The 19,086-nt window shown below is 36.1% G+C and overlaps 1 protein-coding gene across 5 annotated transcripts in view; it reads left to right on the forward strand.

Moving 5' to 3' along the window:
• Positions 1–2,043: 2,043 nt before the first annotated feature.
• Positions 2,044–19,086, forward strand: part of DPYD (dihydropyrimidine dehydrogenase) — a 691,841-nt gene continuing 674,798 nt past the window's right edge. For all 5 annotated transcript variants that reach the window (XR_004955308.1, XM_036235253.1, XM_036235254.1 and 2 more), the window contains exon 1: positions 2,044–2,196. Coding sequence is in view for 4 of the 5 variants with exons in the window: in XM_036235253.1 (XP_036091146.1) it covers positions 2,158–2,196 (39 nt within the window). In the remaining variant the exon portion in view is untranslated. The remainder of the gene's footprint in view (positions 2,197–19,086) is intronic.

The following is a 19,086-nucleotide window of genomic DNA, read 5'->3' on the forward strand; positions in this document are numbered from 1 at the left end:
GCTGGAATATTATCAGTAGCTTGGATTTGGTGGATTCAGTGAAGATGAAGAAATGAAAAAACATTCTAAGATCTATTTAGGAGGTTGAATCCTGAGAGCTTAGGAATAGATTAAAGGTGAGAGAAAAAGGGAGTCAAGGATGATTCCAAGACTTCTTAATAATACTATTTGACTCAAGGGTTGACCCAGAGAATAAATAGACATGCCGAGAACGACTATTTGTGATTAACTGGGCTCAAATTCATAGAGTTTAGCAGGCATGGCTGCTAAACACAGGCTGCATATCAGGGAAAAGCCACAGAATGCGGTTGCCAAGCCTCCCACACCCGTGTCCCTATCAGCTGAGCTGACCCTTCCAAAGAAGTTCCTGAAATCATCTTTCCACTGATGCTGAGACCATCCAATGGAAGCTGTGCAACCACATCCTCAATTGAATTTTTATTGACCAATTAGAGTGGCTCTATAATGACCGATCAGGATGCTCGAAGATGACCAATCAGGACAGTGTTATTTAGATATAACAGACTGCAAATTTAGATTTCTCAATTGCATAAAATAGACCAATTAGGAACTAACAGGATACTTTCTCTATAAAAAGAAGTCTCCTCTTTGTCTTGGGGTGGGCCCTTAACCTTTCCTCCTGAGGCTGTTTTGTTGATTTATAGACTGTCCATCTGAATAGAGTTTCTCCTTTTATTGTACTCAAGATTGGGGACTCTGTTGGTATTGGATTGGTGGCAGCAACCTCTTATTGACACAATAAAAATATATGTATCTTCTAGTACCCTCAAGAAAAATATATGTACCCTCAGGTTCTGGAAGATAATCCGATGGTTTGTTTAGAGAAGCCTTCCCCAACCGTTCAAGTTAGTGAAGCCAGTTATTCTGTCCTATTCCTGTTTTATCTTCCGAGTAGGAATCACAGTATCTTATTACTTTGTTTACTTGCTTACTCTGAATATTATCTCCATTAGAGTGTTGTGTCTTCTTGAAGACTATATCCAAAGCACCTAACAGAGTTTTTAACACATTGAAAACGTTCAGTAAATACTTGTTGAATTAAATGGTGAAGGAACTAATGAAAGAATAACAATAAAGAGGAAATACTTGAATCCAAGATGCTCACAATCTAGCCAAGAGCATTAAATATGATAAAAGCCTTAACAGAAATAAGCAGGAAGTGTAATGGGAGAAGGTTGGATGGTGCATCTCTCTGGGGGAGAAAGAAAAGATTTCTGGGCACAAATATAAGATGAGGTGAAAATTTTCTGGATTGAGACCACCTGTAAATGAAATTGCTCCCCTATCCCTAGCAAGCTCTAGAACAAAACAAAAAGAACAATTCTTTAAGAGCTTCACACTTTAAAATAATTATTTTTTAAAGCTATGAGAATGGATCGTTCTTCAAAAAATACCTTGATTTTGTACCACCTACAGTACTTATTACTTGCTCCTTCAGGCAGTAGGAACTGTTGGTCACCGGGCTCCCTCGCATCACTTTTTCTTGCCCCTCCCCCGCCCCCACGGATTGTCAACTCAGAAAACCCGCGCCCTGTCCTTTCCCTCAGTCCAGGGCCCTGGCCGCCTATTTGTTAGAAGGATGGAGAAACATTTACGACCTCATTCCTAGACAGCCCTCCAGAGTCCTGAAATGCAATGTTTCTGCACCTTGCGGGGTTCGTGCTGAAGGAAAAGAAAGGAGCAGTGTGTTACTTAGTGTGCCGACTGTTTTACCTTTAATCCTGTGACACTTGTCCCCGCCTCCCTAACTCAGCCTTTAACAATTTATAGAGCGAAGTCCCTGAGAGTGTACTTGCTCCTACCCTTCTTCCCGCCTGCAAAGGAAAATCAAGCTGCCAGGTTGGGGGCAGGGAACCAGGCGAGCTACCCGCAGCCGCGCTGCTCCCAGACCGCTCCGCAGGCTGCAGCGGGCGCCGGAGCCGCGGGGCGGAGCGAAGCCCCCTCGGGGGCGTGGCCTCGCTTGCCCGCCCCGCCCCGCCCCGGGGCGTCACCGCCCGCCCGCCCCGCCCCGCGCCGCTGGCCCCTGACTTCCTATTTCCACTCGCGCTCCCGCAAGCTGTCACTTGGGTTTCTGACTGGAGCCTGAGGACGCACAGAGAGTCAGCCTCTAGGGGACTTCGGACTGTAGGCACTGCCATGGCGCCTGTGCTTAGCAAGGACGCCGCGGACATCGAGGTACAGACTGCGCGCCGGCTCTCCGGGGGCAGGTGGGGGGCGCAGCCGGTGGGGACCGCGAAGGCCCCGCGGCGGTGGCCGCGCCGGGAGGAGTGCGGGACAGGGAAACTTGGCCTCCGTGGGAGGTCTGCGGGGTGAGGAGAAGCCAGAGACCCGTGTGGGCGGGCGGGGACAGGGTGAGGTCCCGTGACTGGAACGGGTGCCCTTTGGGTTGAAGCGGGCTGTTTACTTCTGAGAGGGTTAAGGAAGCCTGTCCTGTCCTGAATGGTGTGACTGAAGAAGCGCAAGAGTTGGAGAAAGGTGGATTCTGCAGGACGGGAGCGCCCATTTCCCATCCAATCTCTCCTTGCACCTCCCATTCTGCCCTTTTCTGTGAGTTCGGGACACCTGTCTGCTGCCCCCACCTCCAGTATCTGAATCCAGAATATTTGCCAAGGTGGAGTATATAGATAAAGGAGATCTGCGTGTCACGGATTAGTCCCCGCTAGCCATAGTATTGCTTAAGAAATAATTTAACAGAGAGAAGAATGAAACAAACTACTGAGAACATGGAAAATGCAGTGCGGTCAGAAAAACAAACTGTTTTTCTCTCCATTCAACAGTTTTTGATTCACTCTTGCACTCTGCTTCTGTAAAAATATCATTGTACTTCCAGTGAAGAAGGTCCTGCCTGAAATGACTGTTTCCTTTGAGTTCTTCCTAGGACATTTATATATGAAATGAGAAGGATTTAATTATAAACAGTGACTTTAGAGATACTAACCCATGTCAGCAAATCTGAGATAAGATAAACTGCTTTTTAGTGTTTTGTCTTTTATTCGTTTTTTTTCTTTATTTCCACTTTCCTACTCTGATAGAATGTGTGTACACATGCATATACACGTGTATGTTTTCTTTACAAATGACAAAATTTTCCTTTCCTCAGTCCTTTCAGTGGCTCAAGCAGAAGTTGGAAACCACCTGTTTGCATAATAGCTGCGTTTGCCATGTTTTGTCTCTGTCATTGTTGAAAGAACTTTGAGTTCCCTTTGGGGGATGGTAGTAGCATTTTCTCTAGACTCCATAAATTGTTTTTGAAAAATCCATTTTAGTAACAAGAGCCAAAGTATATCATGCGGACCTCTCCAGTTAATTTACTTGTGGTTTCTCTTATGGATAATTTTCTTTTTCATACTGAACAATATGATACATTTAACCTAATACATATTTGTGTGTGCACAAGGTAAAAGATACTTCACTAACATCATAGTCTTTTGTTCCTTGGTTTTTTTGACTTAATCAAATCCTTTTTTCACCTACTAGGTCAATAATAGCAAACTTCTGACAGCATTTAGGCAGTTCTGATTTTAGATATAAGAATGTCAGAGGGCAGGTGGCTTTTGGCTTTTGATTTTTGAATTTCAGGATGGTTATGTCATCTGATAAACTGATTTTTTTACTCTGTATCTCTCTTGCAGTTGTCTTTGAAATTAGTTCTTAACCACATTATACTAAGGAAAAAGATGTCAGGGAAACATCGACTGGCTTAACATCATTTATTGTTTCAACCTAGACTAAAAAGCCAAGCCCTCACACCTACTCACCTCAATCTAACCTCAGTCTACATGACCAGTCTGCCTGATATTACTTATAATCCGGAACAGAGGTATTCCAGGTTTTTCAGCTTTTATGTGGTTCATATATGCATCACACTTTGAACAGTAACGTTTTTCATCACACACAGTACCTTACTTTTCCCTCAAAGTAATACTGGTGATTCACGAGCTAGAGTACTATGAAGGAGTATGAAATTAATCAGTAAAATATAATGCAGTGAGGAAAAATACATTAAGCCTAGAGGAACATCTTCAAACAGTTGATCTTATTGACTAACAAAATTTTACTTTTATTTGAAGAATCAGAATAAATTATGAAAGCTGAGTTTTCTATCCAATTTGAATGTATACATTGGATTTATTTTTCTTGAATGAATTTATTAAACCTGTTGTCTAGAGGTTGATCTGGCCTTAGTCTCAAATAAACAGAGAAGCAAGTAATCTTTTAAAAAAATTATCAGTATGAAACATGTTCACTTGATAAATGTGGAAAGAACAGAAGGTAATGGTGACAACCCACTATAATAGTGATTTAGTTTTCCCTGGAAGCTACCTACAGAACCTTAGGTTTCAGTGAGGCAGCCAAGAAATATATTTGTTTCTGAGGAAAAAGGTTATTGAGGTGTAAAAAGTTGCTTTGTGTGCTCACTCCATAATTTCTAGCCTTAATCGAATATCGCATCAGGAGTCGAAGGGTTCAGAGCATGAAAAACAATCAGAAGGTCACCAAACTCCAAGACTGTAATGTCTCTGGGCTGGAAGATAGGCATGGCGAGGATACATTAGTAGGTAATAGATACTAGGCAATAGAAGCTAGCTCACACACTCGAAAAATGTAGTCACTGTAGTAACGGCAGAAGTTGCATGAAAAGTCACATTTTCCCCAGACACGTTAATGTGGTTCAGAGCCAGGGAGTGGAGGTCTATTTCTACCCCTTTTTAGCCCTGTGACTTTAGGCAAGTTACCCAGCCTCTCTAAGTCACATTTGCTTAATCTGTTATGTAAGGAAAATAATAATAGAAAAGATAATTAACAAATGTCATAAGTTGACATTTTCTTGTCGGGAAAAAAGACAAACATTAAAAAGTGAAAATATAGAAAAGTTAGGAAAATCAGTGCCAACAAAATAATTAGTATTCTAAAGCTTATTCACACTGTCTCTATACTTTTAAAAGTTATTTTACTTTGTGGACTCATTTTTTGGATACAGCTGAATTTTGTCAAGGATGACTTTTGAATACAAATTCTCCTGGGAAGATTTCAAAGAAAGTGAATTTCAGATATTGATCATTTTCTCTTACTTCAACGGTATTTCCACAGTACTTTATTTTGTTTGAATTGGTAACCTATATAATAAAAATATCCACACATTTAAAAGCAAGTTAAGAATGATTTTGGAAGAGTTCACTTTTGTTCACTACCTTATTCCCCTCCACTGACATGGATAATTGAGAGCAGACTATAAAAGTGTAACCAAAGGAAAATGTATGCAGCTGCAGGGAGCTTTTAACTCTGAATACTAGTAATTTTGGTAAACATTTACAACCAGACCGAATGGCTACCTACCGTTCTACTGCTTCCACAATCACCCTATCAAGTCCCTCCCTTGAATTATCAGTTAGTATTGAGGGATTATAAACTCATTTCAAATTTACCTTGAGTAAAAAGGGACTTCAGCCCATTGTTCATAAAATTACAATGCATTTTGAATCAAATAAAAATGGTTTCTAAATTACTTATGCTATAGCTTCTAGTCATTTGAGAAGATAATTGAGAATTTTCTGTGTTTATTAAGAAAATAAAATAATAAAATGATGAATTTGGAAAATGAGAGTGTAGTGGAAACAACTTGGAAGAAGTAAACTTTAAGGAGTATTTTGAAAAAAAGGAAAATCATGGGGAATGAACTGGTAAAGGTGGCAAAAGGTTGTTTCAGAATACCCTTTACCTTAACTGCTTTTGCCCTCAGGGAAAACGATGGTCTCCAAGGGAGAGAATAAGAATTCAACTCGAAGAAGCGATAGGTTATTTATCTATCTACTTAAATTTATGGTTTTTACTCAGTGTATAATAGTTCTTTCTTGTCGTCTTCCTTTTATTGACCGGCCACTGTACATCTATGGAAATGCTATCTTGACTTGCTAAGGCTTTTAAAGTGTTAAAAAAAATTTTTTTTTTAACACTTTAAACCTGTTTTGTGAGTTTGAGTTGTAAAAAACGTGCTAGTCCTCCCTACTTTAAGCTGTCCAGCAGACCATACTTATTTTTACATTAAAGTATTTCTTTTTCCTTTCTAAATAATTTAGCTCAGCAGTAGTAATGTGTCTATGTGATTTAGAGAGTTACTTCATTCCAGTGATGGCTCCTTGTAGTTTTAAGAAAATACACATTTCTATAGTTAAGCATGGTCATATATGTATAGTTCAGTACAGTTTAAAAAATTTCTGCCTCCTACATATGAATTCAGATGACTGGTTTTAGTAGTTTAATTAAAAACTGTGAGATTAATGACTAATGATGAATCTATCACTAGGGAGATTTTTAGATTGAATATGCTTAATCTTAATCATAGCAGATAGTGTTGACTGGTTGTTTAATTATAAAAATGTGCTAGAATTCAATAGCTTCCTTTCTTACATTCTGGAAGAAAAATCCAGTTTTGGAAAGCTGAACATTTATACTAAGAATTAATAAGAATTCCAAGAAAATCTAGAGTCAAAATGCTGAGATAATCAGATGATCTTTAAGCAATCATATCTTTCTTTAACTATTTGAACACGGAATTTTATGAAACTGCATATAAACAGGCAACGATGCAAGAACTGAAAAATAGAAGTTCCAGCAAGGTAAACATGTCTGGTTACTGTGAGAGAATTCTAATAATAAACATAATAAAACACTAAAATTAAAAACAGTGAGACTGGAAAAACATTAAGTAATAAAATAATATGATGAAAAAACTATCATAAGAGATTTTATATATTCGGGTATCAAGGTGACAGAGGAGATTGAAAAGTAGGATGGGCCAATTTATTTTTCTTCCTCTTAGCTGTATGGACACAATGACAAATATGAGGCAGAAACCTTCAGTCCTTAAAACTGTAAGAAAAATTCTGTCATTTATACCCTGCCTTGATTCAAAATATTTAATAGAACATTCTAAGATTATAAACTTATCTATAATCACAATTTTGATTTTCAAATATGACATATTTACCTTCTGGACTTTATTCGCTCTTAATCCTCTGTGTCAAACAACAATAGTGTGAGTGTTCACAGATATCCTGGAGCCAATTATACTACTGAGATAACTCTTAATAGGATTATGTCTTTCCTGTGGTTTATAATTTTTACTTCTATTGCTTTTAATTAAAATGTTATACTAGTAGATATGAAATATCTACATTTAACTCAACATATAACTTTTAGACGGAATGGATATCTATGTGTTGGTGTTGGAACACAATACTTTTGTATAAAATGATTTATTTTGTATTTCACAACATCAAACATACAACTTTCACAGCAAAATACTCTTTTTTCTGGGTTAATCTTGTGATTAGTTTTAAAAAGCATTGTATTAAAACATGCCTGGGTTCATTATTTTTATTTGTGTGGTTGTGGTTGAGTTTTTTCTTGGATTGGCATTTCATCCTCTGTCATTTGATTTAATCTTAATTATTTCATGCAATGGCTGTAAGAGTTAATTGGAGTCCTGTACATGTGCTGCCTTAGACAGCATCTGTCATGTAAAATGTATGCTTTTTAATGGTAGTAGTAATTTTAAATATTATTATTGCATATAACATGTGTGTTATATAAACATCATTAGCTAGGATTTTAAGTCCAAGAATTAACTAGTGGTATCAAAGTCTGTTAAAATATGAGAGGGAGGGAAGAGTTAATGAAGTTAAGGGAGGCTCATGATAGATGCGAAAATGTTGCAGATATGTCTTATGGGAAATTTCTTGAATTCTAGTTGTGAGTATTACCAGTGAGATGGGGGAGGTGCTGAAATTCACATCAAATGAGAGAGACTCATTTTGCTTTTTGCTTCTATTTAAAAAATATTTTTAATATCCACTATTAAAAATATTGCTAGCCCTCTAGTGTAAACTATAGAATTTTGAAAGAAAGTATGTGGCATTGGCTTTGTCTGTACAGAATTATCCACACCTAATATACTGAGGAATAAGATTCAAATCCAGGACTGACCCCCAACCTCTACTGTTTTATTACAGTGGATTAATTCTTTGGTGTTTTTCTGAGTGTTTTCGAGACTAGATCAGGAGCAATGCATTGGTGAAAATTACTTCTTGGCATTTTCAATGATATTTAGAAGGAATTTGGTATCCCTTTCTGAAAAGAAATCCCAGTGCAATTATTAAAAAAACAAACAAACTCAGATTATCTCTTTGTACAAACTGGACTAAGCTTATAGTTTCTCTAAGCAAGCATATTAGCTTCAAAGGAAGGTTTATTTTTTTCTAGACTTCTGAGCATCCCTACACACACTGTATTTGTTCATAAATAACTTTTTAAGTTCTAGGAAGGAAAGAGTTGGAGGTCAACAGATTTTGCACTAAGAAAAGGTAAACCATGCCCTTTCTAAAGTATGATTCAGATACTAAACTTTTTGTGCTAGATTATAATAATTTTATTTCTTTGAGAATTTCAGCTCGGTTACATGATAGCATTCTCACTGTCCTCTATCTCAATCATAATAATTAAAGAGACAATCTGTATCCCTACCTCCCAGGTGCTTGGAAATTGATATTATGAGTGCTTATGAATGTCCCCTTGAGGCACTTCTGACTGGGCCACTTTGAAGAAAAATCTCTTCATCGATAATGAAGCCCTGAGGGCCACTTCTCCGGGGACCCACACAAAATTACCTGTCAACTCCAGGCCTGATTTATACAGATGGCGCTCATGGACAGAGCCCAGACTGTACTCTCCCTCCCCCATATTTTATTACCCACCACTTTCTGCTGTTACCCACTTCCCACCCCCTCTGTACTTTCCCTTCTCTCCCAAAACTTAATTCCCCAAATTTCAACTTGTTTTACCTACCCAAGATTGACTCATCTAAGTGGATTTTTTTGTGAGATTTTTGTAAAATCTTTTGAATGATGTTCAAAATTGATTAGAGTACTATGCTACAACTTTAAAAATGTTAGTCTAATGCAAAGGTCATGCGAAAATCATAGCAAAACAATAGTATGCAATTTACTATATCTTAATTAAAATAAGTATTCTGGGATAGCGGTAAGCCTGTGGGTATTTCTGCTGTCTGTGTCTGATCCCTTGCTCCCTGGCCTTGTGAAATCATTCAGCTCCCGGGAAGAGTTTGCTGATGCCTCAGTTCACTATTGATCAGTCTTTTAAGGACAGTTTGTAATAAATATGGCAATGGTGAAATTGTTTGGAAATGTGACCTGCTGAGTGATCATATTAAGGAAATGCAGAGGTGGTTGTGTCACAGCTACTCTATTTTACATGCTAGGTAGGATTAAATGTACCTTTTATACCAGCTGTATAGATTTGGTGTACTTATCCACCTGTCTATGCTTGCCCGTTTCCTTTTCCTTTTCAACCAAATGAATGATCAAAATATCTCCTGAACACATAAAAAAGTTCATTCATATATAATATATGTATATATATGTAAATAGCTGGAGTTCTATAAAGGCGATCTAGAATAATGCTCTTTTTAGATAGGAATTAAAAACGTAGATTCCAAAAAATGATGGGACTTTCTACATTGGCTTCTCCAGTGTATTTGTTATTAAAAATTGTCAGTGGAAACCAGAACACAAGTGGTGAGGTACTCAGCCTCTAGGGAATTCCAGCTACTTTTCTCTGGCTCCTTGCACTACGGTGACCTCAAAGTTTTGGTGAACTTCTTTCAAAGATATCCCTCCATGACAAATGTTAGGGAGTGATGGGGTAAAATGTGTGAAATCCTCCACAATTCAAAGAAAGACATTTAGATGTTCTTCTTCACAGATCCTTAGGGTTAAAGCATACAACTTTCACAGCAAAATACTCTTTTTCTGGGTTAATTTTCATTAAAGATTTTTTCATTATGTTGATTTTTTATTTTTTCATAATTATTACAGAAGGTTTAAATGATGCAAAATAAAATAAAATAAAAAATAAAAAGACCCCTGACATACAGCCACACCACCTGAAACAGCCATGCCAATTTAGTATATTTCATTCCTAAGTGTGAGGTTTTTTTCCTCTGAATAGTTTTAATCATATACAGTTTTATATTTGCTTTCTTATTACATCAGAAGTATCTGCTCACATTCTTACTAAAATAGCGTGATATTCCATGGAAGCGAAGATACCAATTTTTTTTCAAACTTCCCTTTTATTATCAGACATATACTTTGTTTTTAGTAGTAGTTATTAAGAATAATGCTTGCACAATTTTTTTTTCTTTTGCTTGAAGCATTGTATTGTAAATGGACTTGAGAGGGTTGGTTTCAATGATATGTAGTGCATTTCAGTTCTGCCCTTCTCACCTAACTTAAACATCTTTTGAAAGTGTATTTACAAATGAAAAGGAGCCCATTATGGGGTGCAAAGACAAGACAAAATAGAATTGGAACCAATTATCCGTTCGCCTCATGCTGCCACCACTGACACAGGCTACAGAAAACTTAGGCGTCTGGATGAAGTTTCCTCTGATGTGGATGTGACTTGCTTTGGACTCAGTCCTGACCTGATGATTCCATCTAGATTGTGGCTCAATCGCTTGCTGGTTCTTTACTTTTCCTCCCCTGTGAAAACAGGAAGAGTAAGGATGCGTCTCAGGTTGTTACTGTGAATGAATAAATCTTGAGTTGTAATCTTGAATGAATAAATGTAACACCAAAAGCTGATATTTCAACATGTGAACAAGGATGGACACTTTTGTATTGTACATTTTCCATCCTCACACCACTCTGCCAGACCAGATTCTCAAAGGATTCTTCCACTCTACGTCTTTACATTAGATATATGAGTGGTTGTGTGTGTGTGTGTGTGTGTGTGTGTGTGTGTGTAGGAGTGTGTATTTGTATACCCGCATAGAACTTGTGTATGTACAATTTTTTTTCTTTTTCTTTGCAGGGAAAAGGGGCACTAAGTGTAGCTACTTTAACTCAAAACATTTTTCTCGTGGTGACAAATGTAATAAAGCAAAACTTTTTTCTGTCTTAAGTGTGTTAAACAAACTAACTCTTGATTCATGCTGCAGTTTAAAGTTAAACCTTACTTGAAACCCAAACTCCAAACATTAGTACGCTTAAGTCCCTATATTTCTTGAAAGAGATAAAAGTTGTAGAAGGAAATTCTTACATGGTTCATGAAAATGTTTTCCCCTCACTTCTCCACCCCAAGACTAGACAGTAATAAACAAAACTTAAAATATTTTTTATACTTGCTTAATATCACATTATATAAAAAGATTCTAGAAATTATCAATGCTAGGTATGACTGTTTTAAGGATTCGTAATGTTTCTAGTTGTACCAATTCATATGGCTGCTATTAGTGTATGAATATATATGAAATTAGAATTATAATAATTATTTTTAATTTTTAATAAACAATTAGGTAAAAACTGTCTGGTTTAATTTGCATTTTTTTAATACTGTGCATTTGAATGTTTTCCTACATTTTAAAATAGTTTGATTTTCTTTTAAATTATTTTAACAGAATTTTAGTGTAAGAAATAAGTACAAGTAATAAAAATAAAAATATGACAGATTTTAAGGGAAATAAATGCTAATTAATTCTAAAATCAAAACAAAGTAAATAGTATTTTGAAATATACTTTCCACTAAAACTAACCTCAGATAAATTCAGAAACAGCAATAGACCAGTTGACTCAATTTATTATAATATTTATTGATGACATGTACTGAATGGATCATTTTTATTTCTTTTAATTATAATGAGATTGTAGCATAGATCAGTGGTTAAGAGTGTAGGCTTTGGAATTTGAATGATAGTATTCATACCCTAGATATGCTACTTATTAGTTTTTGACCTTGGAAAATAACTTTCAGTTTCTAGGTTGCAGTTTTTTTCATATCAAATTATTGTTTGACTTCAATGGCCTTTCTCTTTGAAAATCTGTTTTTTTTTTAAACATAGGCATTTACTGTAACTGTTCTGTTCATTCAAAAATACTTACTAATTTCTCACTGTGTCCTAGGCATTGGTCAGAATTTTAAAAACCCAGTTGCAAACAAGACAGAAAATATTTCTGTTCTCAATAAACTTGCATTGCAGCAGAGGAATAATAGGTAGTAAAAAATTTTAAAGGTATGGTAATTTCAGATAGTACCTTGGGCTTTGGTAAAAGTAAACTAGAATAAAATGATCCAGAATGACAGGTAGGGCCTTATTTATATGTGGGAGTCAGAGAAGGCTTTCTTGTGAAGGTGATGTTCGAACTCAAACCTGATGTGGGGGGTGGGGGATACAAATGTTGTATTTAATGGCATTAAGTTTGAAATTTCTTTTAATACCAAAATAAAACTATCAAATAGACAGCTGAAAATAAGCGTTTGGAGGTTAGTGAAGTCATAGCTGGTGAAAGAAATTGAGGAATTATTGATTTAAAGTCCTGAGGCTTTAGAGACCACTTAGAGATGGCGGAGCTAGAAAAAGGACTGAGGATTTAGGGATTGAGAAGAGGAGAAAGTGTCTGAGGAGTCTCTGGAAACACAGAAACCAAGGAAGGGGGAAGGATGTCTTATAGTCAATTCTCTATTAAACTTGAAAGGGTAAAATGAGAACATAAAGATTTCTTTTAGTTTGTTAACATGGAGAAATTGTGAGCTTGCAGTAGCTAGCTTGGAGAAAACCCAGTAAGAATGGCTAGATTGAGAAAAGTCTAGAAGGCAATGAGGCAGCACTAGAAAACTCTGGAGAAATACTTGCTGTCAAGAGGAACAGAGAAAAAGGGTAGTAGCCGGAAGGGGAGAATAGAACATGTGCATATGGTAATGGAAGAGATCCGGAAGAAAGAGACACCAGTGTTGAAGGACATAGAGGGTGCAATTACCTGTTTAAAAGGATTTTTTTTTTTTTTTTTTTTTTTTTTTTACTGAGTGGGAATAGAATTGATAGCATAAGCATTAGATTCGGAAGGAAAGCAGAGAGGTGGTATGTTGGGTGTTAGGAAGAAGAGCAAGTTTCCAACTGCCGGTTTTAATTTTTTTAATAAGAGTATGAGTCAAGATCACTAACTGAGAGTAAGAGGAAAGCAGGATATAGATTGAAGAATAGATACAAATATGAATAGACATTCTGGAAAGTGGGAGAGTGAAAATAATAAGAAAGTAGAGTAGGATTGATAAGCAGTGTTTTCCATGAGAACAGTGAACACAACTGTGGGTTTTCCAGCCACTTTTTACCTGCTTGGGCTCAAAGTAGCTAAATTAAAAAAAAAAAAAAAAATGCTTAATTGGATTAAGATTTGCCTGGGCAATAAAGTGAAAGAGAGAGGTGGGGGAGGGGCGAGAGAGAGAGAGAGAGAGAGAGAGAGAGACACAGAGAGAGAGAGAGAGCGAGAGACAGAGAGAGAGACAGAGGCGGAGAGACAGAGACAGAGGAGAGAGATATGTAGGGAATTAACGGTGCTGTGAAGATGTAATGATGGGGAATCATGGAATCCACTCTGAGGGAAGTCAGAATAGAAGCGAAAGATGCGTAGTGAGAAGAGAGATGTTTGCTCAACAGTTTGGCAATCAATCTCAGTAAGAACAGAGTTTTGAAAAGTGGAAGTGTAAGAGGTAAAGATTAGAGTAGCATGTTTGAAATAAAGCTTTTGGAGATGGTGCAATAATTAGTGCCAAGGTCAAGAGAGGTGGTGGTCGACGTGGTGTGGAAGTTAACAAATTTTGGTGGTGAGATGGTTAAGCAAGAAGCAGATGGTGGAAGATCTAAGTGGTGGTTGAGTCACTAAGACTACTAGAAAAAAATAGAGGGTAGAAGACAGAAAATCTGATGTGAAATTGTCACTGAATTGGGGCAGAGAGTGGTGTGTTGCCCAGTGGGTTGGTAGACGACAGGAACACAGAATTAGTTATAAGGGTAGAACACAGAGGAGAGATGACACAAAGATAACGTGAAAAAAAGATGGCCAGGTGAGTACAGAGGCAGAGAGACTGGAGTGATGCATCTGCAAACCAACAAATGCCGAGGATTGCCAGCAAACACCAGGACCTAGAAGAGGCAATGAAGAATTTTCTGCTACAAGTTTCAGAAGAAATATGATCCATTTGACACTTTAATTTTAAACTTCTAGACTCCAGAGCTAATAAATTTCAGCTGTTTTAAGCCACTCAGGTTGTAGTAATTTTTTATGGCGGCTCAAGCAAATAAATGCAGATTTTGTTAAGAATTGCAAAGAACCTAGAATATTTGTAGAAGAAAGAAGGGAAGGAGGAAAGATATTTTTGAAGTAGAGATAGTGAGGCTAGGGATGTCTAACATTTATAAGAAAGATCTTTATTACATTCAAATTCATAGTTTAAGGAAATAATTAGGGTTAAATATTATATTTTAGAAGCCTAGCTATTCTATTAAAGTCCTAGTTGTGCTTCTTTTAGCTTTGTCAGCTTAAGCTAATTTCCCTGTCTGTGAGATGGAGATCATTATCCTTGTCCTGTCTACCTCACAGTGTTATTGTTTGAAACAAATGAATTAAGAACAATTCATACCAGCATATGTAAGCTGGTATTATCATGAAGTTGTTTAACTTACGGACATATACGGTCCTCACATAAGGGGAAAATATGTTTATTATCAAACATAAAGAATCAAGTAGATAACTTAAAATCCATACTAAAAATATATATTTTTAAAATATATTTTTCAATGCTTAAGTTACCAACAAAATTTTTTATAGTTTTATTCAATTATATAAGTTACTGTCAAGTATCGGCTATATCCTAGGGACTACATTAAGTACTATGTGGGGGCTGGCTAAAAGATAAATGTGTTTCTCCTAAATGAGTTTATGATACTAAAATGGAATTTGAGACAAATTCACAAATAACTATAAATCAAGACAGAAAGTGAAAAGTGCTTGGAGGTTAATGTATGCAGGTTATAAATTCATATTCATTTAGCTCAACGATTCAGTTTTATACTGTTTTGATTTTATTTAATAATTGATAGTGAAGAAATTCATGTGAGTTTTGTTACAATCTCCTCCCATCTTCACTGCAATCTCTAATAATTCAGGGGTCGTAAAATGAGTTGGGTGTCTTTTTCCAAGAACAGGTGGAGGAGAGCTGCCCAGGCCGAAATGCACCAAGTGTTAAGACAGGTGTAGGTACAGGAGCTGGCAGAGTTAAGAAGGGCGAATGTGGGTCCATATACTCACAGCAGTGTTTTTTTCCTGTTTCCTTACTTCAAAACGTATTTCCAACCTTAAAAGATGTCTCAGTTTCAGAAACGATGAAGCCAAGGGCATAGTAAGGTTGAACGGTTTGATTAAAGTCAGTAGTAAAGACTAAAACCCATGAAGATGAGCCCAGTTTTACGTGACTGTTTATTCAGACATTAAAATACATGACATGAAAATGAGGAATCAAAGAAGTATAGGAGTGGGAAGTCCTTCAGATGTTACCTCACTTTATCCTACTGTATGCATTCACAGAATTTCTCAATAAGTTGTTTTATATTCAGTTCTTCAAGGCGTCCTTCATATGTGTAAATGAAGCAAAGTATGAATGGCTTTTAATCCACAGGCCAGATGGTTGCAGTGGAGGGAGCTGATGAGATACCATTAATCACTTCTCAACATGGTGTCAACTGTCCATTTTGCCCTTTGTCAGGCTACTTTGACCTCTGACAGGACAGTTTCTGTGTTTGTTGGACAAAGTAGGAAAAAGAAATAGGCAAAATGGAGTTGGTTGTGGGATTCTATATATTCTTTTCTTTCCCCTTCAATTTCTATACACTTAGATGTGTGTTTTAAAACTTTGATTCACTGGACCCCTTTACTGAAAGTATATTTGACTTTTGTACTCAACGCTATAACAATAATGATGCTACTGTCGAGACAAGCAGTTCATACTGTAGAATTTAAAAAAATGTCATTCCAAGGCTATGGTCTACGATTAATTTATATTAGCCAACCACTCGTCCCTTTTGCATTTTTAGTACTGTAGAGTTTTGAATTAATTATGCCACAATGGTATGTATTGTGTAATTATAATTTGCAGTACAATGTTTAAAACAAACCAGTTTCTCTAGTTCTCAGTTAATCTGAAAATGAAATGAATCAGGAATTATACATTTATTTAGTTTCTCAATTTTAAAACAGTATACCTTCATAAAAATATGTGGCTTAAAAATAAATATTAACCAGAATCTGATAACTTCTGTTCTCGTAGTTAAGTTTTCTGGTGAAATTAAGTTACACTGACTAGTTATGCAAATTCTCATGCTGTAACCTAAGCTCACCAGTGCCTTTTCACACCCAAGGAAGTTACTTTGAATTGACATAGAACTTTGAGTTCCTTTCATTGTTATAAAGGTATTGTCTGTCACTGAAATGTTATGATTACCTTGCTGCCCAGTGAATCCTGTGGAATAATCTCTGAATTATCCCATTGTTTTAATAATGGCATCTTTAAATGTAGTTTAATTTTCATTAGTATAACAAATGCACAAAATAAAAATAAAAAAATGAAGAGTCAGGCTCTTTAAGGAAAAGAAATAGTGCTCTCTACTGTTTCTTCCAGTGATATGCTGGTAAAAGATTAATTGGGAGTAGGGGAAGGAGGAGAGAAGGGAAGCCCTGATTTGTAGCATTTGCTGATTAACATTGGGTAAATACATCTTCTGTGGCAGATTTTAAGCCCTAAAAATGTGGAGTTGGAAAACGATGTTAACTATAGGCTCCCCAGTGCCCACTGGAGTAGGGTCCAGCACACCATTGACTCTGCACCCCTTTCCATCTTCTCCTTGTTTCTATTAGTATTATTACAATTTCTATTCATCTGTTATATTTTGGGACATTTTTATTTTTGTCTTTGCCATTTGCCTAGGAGTTTTGGAAAGCACAGTTGTTTTTTGTTGTTGTTTTTTGTGTGTTTTTGTTTGTTTGTTTGTTTGTTTAAAAAAAGGCCAACTAAAGTTTTAAGATTTTTAAAACATTAACTATTTGGATCTCTGGGTTACTCTAGTGTAGCTTAACTATTTTAAAGTTCCAAATAATCGACTAGAAAGTGAGAAATGATGAATTTTAGGATAATACCAACAGAAGTTTTCCAAGGAATAGATTTTTTTAAATTATTTTTTTAATGGTGACATTGGTTAATGAAATCTAATGTTTCATCTGTATACTTTACACTGTGTGTTTTCCTCCCATAGTTAGATTTCTTTCTGTCACCACATATTTGACCCCCTTTACCCCATCTACCTCCCCCTTCTACTCCTTGTCCTCAGGTAACCACTAGTCTATAGTCTATGTTCACGAGTCTCTGTTTGTCCTGTTCATTTGTTGCTTATAGGTTTATATCCCACATATAAGTGATATCATGTGACTTTCAACTTTTTCTTTATGGCTTATTTTGCTTAGCATAATTATCTCGAGGTCCGTTTATGTTATCACAAATTGTAGTACTTCATCTCTTCTTATGGCTGAGTGATATTCCATTGTATATATGTACCACAGCTTCTTAAGCTAATCGTCTATTGTAGGACACTTTGGTTGCTTCCATGTCCTGGCCACTGTGAATAATGCTGCTATGAACATTGGTGTGCAAATATCTTTTTGGATATGGGTTTTCAAGTAGAGGGATTGCTGGATCATACAGTACATCAATTCTTAGTTTTTTGAGGAACCCCCATACTGTTTTCCATAGTGGCTATACCAATTTGCAGTCCCACCAGCAGTGTATGAGGGTTCCTTTTTCTCTTCATCTTCTCCAGCATTTGTTATTATTCGTCCTGTTGATTATAACTATTTTAACAGGTGTAAGATGGTATTTCATTGTGGTTTTGATTTGCATTTCCCTAATAGCTAGCTACGTTAAGCATCTTTTCAAATATTTGTCGGCCATTTGTATGTCCTCTATGGAGAAGTGTCTGTTCAAGTCCTCTGCCCATTTTTTGGTTGGTTCATTTGTTTTATTGTTGTTGTTGTTGTTGTTGTTGTTATTGAGTTATATGAGCAAGGGATAGTTTTAAGAAGCATAATTGATCCTAAACATATTGCCATGTTTATAATAGAATTAATTTAATAACCACAGGACATTCCACAGCCTCGCCCATGTTAGATATTGCTTTACTAGACTAGTATTTTTGCTCTTTCAAGATTCTGGTTATAGCAGAAGCTCTACTTTGAAGTGTATACTTGAATTGCGAGAAACACCATTTATATATAGATTTAAAAGTTATCAAATACTTCATCCAATATAAAATAATGGATAACTCAAAATATTTGGGATATTTATTATCCTGCATTTTTAGGAGGGTTAAATTTCATTTTAATTAAAATTTTCTTTTCCAATAAAAATTTATTATATTTGCTGTAACAAATTTTAAGGCAAAAGAAATCTAAAATACATTTCTTTGTCATATTGTTATGCGAGTTCTCATGCAGTAGTCCTTTGTTCCTAGTCCTTTAAGCTTTTATTTCACTTCATTGTAAATACTACAAGAGATGTATTAATCATCTATCTAGCTCCTTTGTGTCCTTAAATCTTAACAAGTGGGTAAATAGCATGAAAGTTGCTGACAATTAATCCTGCTATGTAATCACATAGCAACTTGTTACCTTCCATCACAGAGTCTTCCAGTAAGTCAAATTCTCTTCTATGCCAGCACAATAACCTTAATTATAACTAATATCTATCATCCTTGAGAAAGATGTTTCTACCTTCGAATCAGTTTAAGTGCCAGGAAGGCTTATAGAAAGTATGTGGATCTATACGGTGATAGAAAGTATCTTTTATCAAACACCTGGAAGTTATTACAGTTATTTAACTTGAAATAGAGAATAATAGCTAATTGTTTCCTAGTGGTATGCCTTATTTGAGAAAAGTTTTAAAGGTAAATGGTTCTGTTTAGTGTGCTCCTTTTACAAAATATTCTATGAATAAAATAATAGAGAAATCTCACTAGAAGCTGAATGCTACTAATTTGGTGAAATTATTACTCATTATAGAGCAATACAACTGCTTAAAATTTATTTTCAGTGTGAATCTGTAAAATGACAGCTGAAGTGTAAGAAGCTTTGTATTGAAAGTGATGGTGATAATTTACTCATCTTG

Source organism: Rousettus aegyptiacus, unplaced genomic scaffold (genome assembly GCF_014176215.1).
Source record: "Rousettus aegyptiacus isolate mRouAeg1 unplaced genomic scaffold, mRouAeg1.p scaffold_m13_p_17, whole genome shotgun sequence".
Classification (NCBI taxonomy): Eukaryota; Metazoa; Chordata; class Mammalia; order Chiroptera; family Pteropodidae; genus Rousettus; species Rousettus aegyptiacus.